The 6,996-nt window shown below is 36.6% G+C and overlaps 1 protein-coding gene across 1 annotated transcript; it reads left to right on the plus strand.

The window, feature by feature from the left end:
* Nucleotides 1-1,547: 1,547 nt before the first annotated feature.
* Nucleotides 1,548-3,682, plus strand: LOC138421020 (olfactory receptor 4A47-like). Its single transcript, XM_069554743.1, has 2 exons — nt 1,548-2,449; nt 3,583-3,682. The coding sequence occupies exons 1-2, from the start codon at nt 1,548-1,550 to the stop codon at nt 3,680-3,682; spliced, it is 1,002 nt and encodes a 333-aa protein (XP_069410844.1).
* Nucleotides 3,683-6,996: the final 3,314 nt, after the last annotated feature.

Below are 6,996 nucleotides of genomic sequence, written 5' to 3' on the forward strand. Positions count from 1 at the left end.
CCATGGTATTCCTTTCAAGTAATCTATACTACACATAAAAATGATCTGAATAATCAAAAGACTCCATGAAGCAAATGGACAGACAGTCAAATAAACTATATGCTCAAGTAATAAGGCAGCCTTTTGCCCTCTGTTGTCAAACTGGATAAAAAATAATTCCAAGTGTTTATGAGTAACTTCAAGTTATTCTTCAGGTTCTGAATAAGCGTCCAGAAGGTAAGACTGACATCAAATACTGGGAACCAGGCTCATAGTTGTGAGGCTTTCTTTGTTATATAAGAGTAAATTACTTAGAGCAAATCAAACTTAGATTCAATTCTAGGTATATGACTTAAAAATGTGTACTTGAGAAAATGAATTAGATATTCTGAGCCTTAATGTCTTCACTTCTGAAACAAGAATTACAGCTCTTGCTACAGTAAATATTAAGTGAGTTGCATTAAACTATGAATATGTGATTGGAATATACTGTAGGAGTTTGGAGAAGTAGAGTGATGTTATCAGAATAAAATTAAAAAGGACAGTTTGGGCTGCTTCAGGAGAACTGGCTTTTGAGGCCAATATAAATGTGGAGAGACTTAGTAGGAGGCTATTATGATGGACCTAGAAAAAATTAAGTAGGGAATGATCAAATCTGTGATATATTTTGAAAGTAGAGTTAGCAGGATTTATTTAAATTTTATGAGAGTAATGAATGAATAAAGAACACTAAAATTTTGTCTCTGAACAATAACATGGAAAATTATAGTATTTCATGAGATAAATAATGAATGCCTCTTTAAATTTTGTTTAGAAAATGCTCATGTTTATTGTGGAAAATTCAGAAGTTAGTTTTACAAATAGTAAAATGCTATTCAATTTGATATCAAAATTAGAGGTGTTGCAAATAAACATTTGAAATTTAGGGGTTGGAGATGCAAAATTAGACTGCTGCAGTCTAACTTATTGGTCAGAAAAGGGAAATATACACCTAAAGACCTAAGAAGTGTCATTGAGGTTAGAGACAATTCAGGACAAGGATCTTCTACTCACACAGTCATCTACCCATTGATTACATGTATTACCTTAAGTATGTCTCATATATTATACTTTGTGTCTATAAATGCTATACCTTTTCATGGCTTTCTCTTCCTATTTCTTTATACTTTCAATTATTTTATACACTCAGCTCAAGTACTGCTTCCTTTTGAAAGTCTTCTGTGATACTCATTTGATATATTCCTATATTATGACTCTTCAGCACTGTGTGAATTTAATGGAACTTAATACATGTGTCTGGAATTGCTTACTTTTTCATTCTGTGTCATATCACTGAGGTTAAAACAAACAAACAAACAAAAACTATGCCTTATTCAATTAATCAAAATGTCTATGACACATTAGATACAAATGGATGTTCTATACATGTTCTTCCAATGAATGAATTAAAAAATTATTCTTAAACATTTGAGCACCTTTTCCCCATTAAGTGTCTCCCCCCCACCCACCGCCTTGTTTTTCTTAGGTAAACTGCTTTAATATGTGAAGTCAGCTCCTGTACAGTTTAGATGGAATCAGGAAATAATGTAACCTACTTTGTCCTTCTGGGCCTTACACAGAATCCAAAGGCGCGGAATGTCCTCTCTGTTTTGTTCCTGTTCATCTACCTTTTGACTCTGGTGGGCAACCTTCTTATTATAGTGACTATAGCTGTCAGTGAGACCCTGAACTCACCGATGTACTTTTTTCTTGCCAGCTTATCATGTATGGATGTCACTTACTCCACTTCTATTACTCCCAGATTGATTTCAGAGTTGTTATTTGGGGAAAAAACCATATCCTTTGAATCTTGCATGACCCAGCTGTTTGCCGAGCACCTTTTTGCTGGATCAGGGGTCTTCCTTCTGCTGGTGATGGCATATGACCGCTATGTGGCCATCTGTAAGCCCTTGCATTACTTGGTTGTCATGAGGCAGAGGGTGTGTGTTGTACTGCTGGTTGTGTCCTGGGTTGGAGGTTTTCTTCACTCAGTAATTCAACTTAGCACTATTTATGGGCTCCCATTCTGCGGCCCCAATGTCATTGATCACTATACGTGCGACATGTATGCCTTATTGGAACTTGTCTGTACTGACACCTATGTCATTGGCATCTTAGTTGCGGCCAATGGAGGACTGATCTGCACTATAGTGTTTCTGCTCTTGCTCACCTCCTATGGAGTCATCCTGCACTCTCTGAAGAACCTGAATCAGGAAGGGAGGTGGAAAGCCCTCCAGACCTGTGGTTCCCACATCACTGTGGTTGTCTGCTTCTTTGTTCCCTGTATTTTCATGTATGTAAGACCTGCTAGGACGTTCCCTGCTGACAAATTATTGAGCGTGTTTTTCACAGTCATAACCCCCATGCTGAACCCACTAATCTACAGTCTAAGAAATTCTGAGTTGACTAATGCTGTGAAGAAGCTCTGGAGAAGGAACATAATCAGTTCAGTTCAGTCACTCAGTCGTGTCCGACTCTTTGTGACCCCATGAATCACAGCACGCCAGGCCTCCCTGTCCATCACCAACTCCCGGAGTTCACTCAGACTCATGTCCATCGAGTCAGTGATGCCATCCAGCCATCTCATCCTCGGTCGTCCCCTTCTCCTCCTGCCCCCAATCCCTCCCAGCATCAGAGTCTTTTCCAATGAGTCAACTCTTCGCATGAGGTGGCCAAAGTACTGGAGTTTCAGCTTTAGCATCATTCCTTCCAAAGAAATCCCAGGGCTGACCTCCTTCAGAATGGACTGGTTGGATCTCCTTGCAGTCCAAGGGACTCTCAAGAGTCTTCTCCAACACCACAGTTCAAAAGCACCAGTTCTTCTGCACTCAGCCTTCTTCACAGTCCAACTCTCATATCCATACATGACCACGGGAAAAACCATAGCCTTGACTAGATGGACCTTAGTCAGCAAAGTGATGTCTCTGCTTTTGAATATGCTATCTAGGTTGATCATAACTTTCCTTCCAAGGAGTAAGCATCTTTTAATTTCATATCTCATATTAAATAAGTGCATCATCTACCATGAAGGCAGTCATTTGACAACAGGTTCCATATCCTTAGAATACAGAAGTCATTTTAAAATTCGATTCTGATTTAAATTTTTTTCTTTAAAAAGAAAAGATTCTCTGTCTTTAAAGAGTTTATGATCATTGCAATTAAAGATTACAATTATACAGCTGTGCTATTAATAACAGTTTCCTCCATACTAGAATGTAAGGTCCATAATTACTTTATCACTGTGCCTAGAAATGTGTAATGACTATATGGTAAGGACTTAATAATAAATAATGATTAAGTGGGAAAAGCATTATATAATAACACTGATTTTTAGTCAATTTATGCATTTAGCTTTTTTACTTTTTTTCAGAGACAAGATAATTTTTATTTAGTTTCTTGTAATTTACATAAACTTTAATTTTTACAATGTAAAATATTTAATTGTATATAAGTCCATTTGTTAGTATATTTCAGTTGCATTATACACACATGTTTTACTTTACTACTGTTAGTGTTCATAGAAAATTGAAGTAAAATAGATAATAATAAACAACATAAATAAAACCAAATAATATGGGGTGAAGTGTCAAACAAATTTCTCCCTCTTCTCTCAATATTTTCCAATCTTCACTCTAAGAGGAAGAATCCAATTTTTATTTCTTAATTTTCATCTAATAAAAATCTTTGCAAATGCCAGTGTATTTGCCATATATATTTGCTTTTTCTATATATATCACACTTGCTTTTACTATGCCACATCTTAAAGATATTTCAATGCCAGCTCAAACATATCCCTTCACTTTTCTCATGTTTCACAATACTTCTTATAAATTTATATTAAAATTCATATGCCCATTCCTTTTCATGTGCTTTTAAACTTCTTTATGATAAGCAGCTTTCAAATAAATATATGTTTTCGAATATGTGCAAATATGATTACCTAGGCATAAAATTGTTGATTTGACATTTGAATCAATGATCAGGTAACATACACATTTAAAATGTTGGTATTGATAGTTATTGACAAACTATTTTTCTGGAGGTTGTATAACAACTATGGTGTTGTATAACAACTATGGTGTTGTCCACTGGCGGTGAGAATTCATTTGTCCATACTTTCAAGACCAGTACCTGATAAATATTTAAAACAACTGATTAAAGTTATTTTTATACTTTGCTACCCTTTTTATATAATTTAGCTGGTCATCATTCAATACATTTAACTTGAGTTGTATTTATATTTTGGTAGACATTTTATATGTATGTCTTTATTGCATTCAATTTTTGATTTTTATGAGATTATATATTAAAGAAATGATCTCTTTTACATTTATATATTTTCTGGTTATATGTTCTTAAATTTTTATCCTATGTAGAGTGCTTTTGCATGTAATATTTTTATACTTTATACTCAGGTTTTTTGTATATTGCTTATGAAGAATTTTCTCATTTCACTTGTGACAATTTTCAATTCTTTTTTTAGTATTTCATTTTTAAAACATTTTTGATATCATATGGAAACTTTTGATTTGTCTTGAATTAATTTTGCTATTGGAGATAAATATGGATTGAGTTTTTTGTTGTTTCTCCAAATTTTAGGTTTCTTTTAAAAGGTCATGTAAATATACTTTTGCCATTGATTTAAAATCCTGAATATTGTATCCTGAAGTCCAATGTATTTGGATCTAATTCAAGACTCTATTCTTCCCCCCCCCCCCCCAGTCTAGTTTCGATGCAGGATACAGGATGCCTGGGGCTGGTGCACTGGGATGACTATTCTTTTTCAAGGGTCTCTTTAGTCATGTGGAGATTGGCACATAATATAATTGCTATGATATATAACACATTTTGATAAGTAAAGAGACTAGCAGTCCCTCATTACTATTCTTTTTCAGAGGTATGTCTAGGCTTGTATATCTCTGTTCCAATTTATTACAAATAAAATAATAAATTGATATAAATAAGATAAATAATATAGTTTAAAATGCTGCTGCTGCTAAGTCGCTTCATTCAGTTCTGTTCAGTTCAGTTCAGTCACTCAGTCATGTCTGACTCTTTGCATGGATTTCCATGGATTGCAGCTCACCAGGCCTTCCTGTCCATCACCAATTCCCAGAGTTCACTCAGACTCACGTCCATCGAGTCAGTGATGCCATCCAGACATCTCATCCTCTGTCGTCCCCTTCTCCTCCTGCCCTCAACCCCTCCCAGCATCAGAGTCTTTTCCAATGAGTCAGCTCTTTGCATGAGGTGGCCAAAGTACTGAAGTTTCAGCTTTAGCATCATTCCTTCCAAAGAAATTCCAGGGCTGATCTTATTCAGAATGGACTTGTTGGATCTCCTTGTAGTCCAAAGGACTCTCAAGAGTCTTCTCCAACATCACACTTCAAAAGCATCAATTCTTCAGTGCTCAGCCTTCTTTACCTGACTAAGTCCAATTCTCACATCCATACATGACTACTGGAAAAACCATAGCCTTGACTAGACAGACCTTAGTCGGCAAAGTAGTGTCTCTGCTTTTGAATATGCTATCTAGGTTGGTCATAACTTTTCTTCCAAGGAGTAAGCATCTTTTAATTTCATGGCTGCAGTCACCATCTGCAGTGATTTTGGAGCCCCCCAAAATAAAGTCTAACACTGTTTCCACTGTTTCCCCATCTATTTCCCATGAAGTGATGGGACCGGATGCCATGATCTTAGTTTTCTGGATGCTTTTTTAAGTCAACTTTTTCACTCTTCTCTTTCACTTTCATCAAGAGGCTTTTTAGTTCCTCTTCACTTTCTTCCATAAGGGTGGTGTCATCTGCTTATCTGAGGTTATTTATATTTCTCCCGCAATCTTGACTCCAGCTTGTGTTTCTTCCAGTCCAGCGTTTCTCATGATGTACTCTGCATATAAGTTAAATAAGGAGGGTGACAATATACAGCCTTGATGTACTCCTTTTCCTATTTGGCACCAGTCTGTTGTTCCATGTCCAGTTCTAACTCTTGCTTCCCAACCTGCATACAGATTTCTCCAGAGGCAAGTCAGGTGGTCTGGTATTCCTATCTCTTTCAGAATTTTCCACAGTTTATTGTGATCCACACAGCCAAAGGCTTTGGCATAGTCAATAAAGAAGAAATAGATGTTTTTCTGGAACTCTCTTGGTTTTTCCATGATCCAGCGGATGTTGGTAATTTGATCCCTGGTTCTTCTGCCTTTTCTAAAACCAGCCTGGACATCAGGAAGTTCACGGTTCATGTATTGCTGAAGCCTGGCTTGGAGAATTTTGAGCATTACTTTACTAGCATGTGAGATGAGTGCAATTGTGTGGTAGTATGAGCATTCTTTGGCATTGCCTTTCTTTGGGATTGGAATGAAAACTGCCCTTTTCCAGTTCTGTGGCCACTGCTGAGTTTTCTAAATTTGCTGGCATATTGAGTGCAGTACTTTCATAGCATCATCTTTCAGGATTTGAAACAGCTCAACTGGAATTCCATCATGTCCACTAGCTTTGTTCGTAGTGATGCTTTCTAAGGCCCATTTGACTTCACATTCCAGGATGTCTGGCCTAGATGAATGATCACACCATCGAGATTATCCGGGTCATGAAGATCTTTTTTGTACAGTTCTTCTGTGTATTCTTGCCACCTCTTCTTAATATCTTCTGCTGCTGTTAGGTCCATAGCATTTCTATCCTTTATTGAGCCTGTTTTGCATGAAATGTTCCCTTGGTATCTCTAATTTTCTTGAAGAGATCTCTAGTCTTTCCCATTTTGTTCTTTTCCTCTATTTCTTTGCATTGATTGCTGAGGAAGGCTTTCTTATCTCTCCTTGCTCTTCTTTGGAACTCTGCATTCAGATGTTTATATTTTTCCTTTTCTCCTTTGCTTTTCACTTCTCTTCTTTTCACAGCTATTTGTAAGGCCTCCGCAGACAGCCATTTTGTTTCTTTGCATTTCTTTTCCATGGGGATGGTCTTGATCCCTCTCTCCTTT

Source organism: Ovis canadensis, chromosome 15, assembly GCF_042477335.2.
Source record: "Ovis canadensis isolate MfBH-ARS-UI-01 breed Bighorn chromosome 15, ARS-UI_OviCan_v2, whole genome shotgun sequence".
In the NCBI taxonomy this organism is placed as follows: domain Eukaryota; kingdom Metazoa; phylum Chordata; class Mammalia; order Artiodactyla; family Bovidae; genus Ovis; species Ovis canadensis.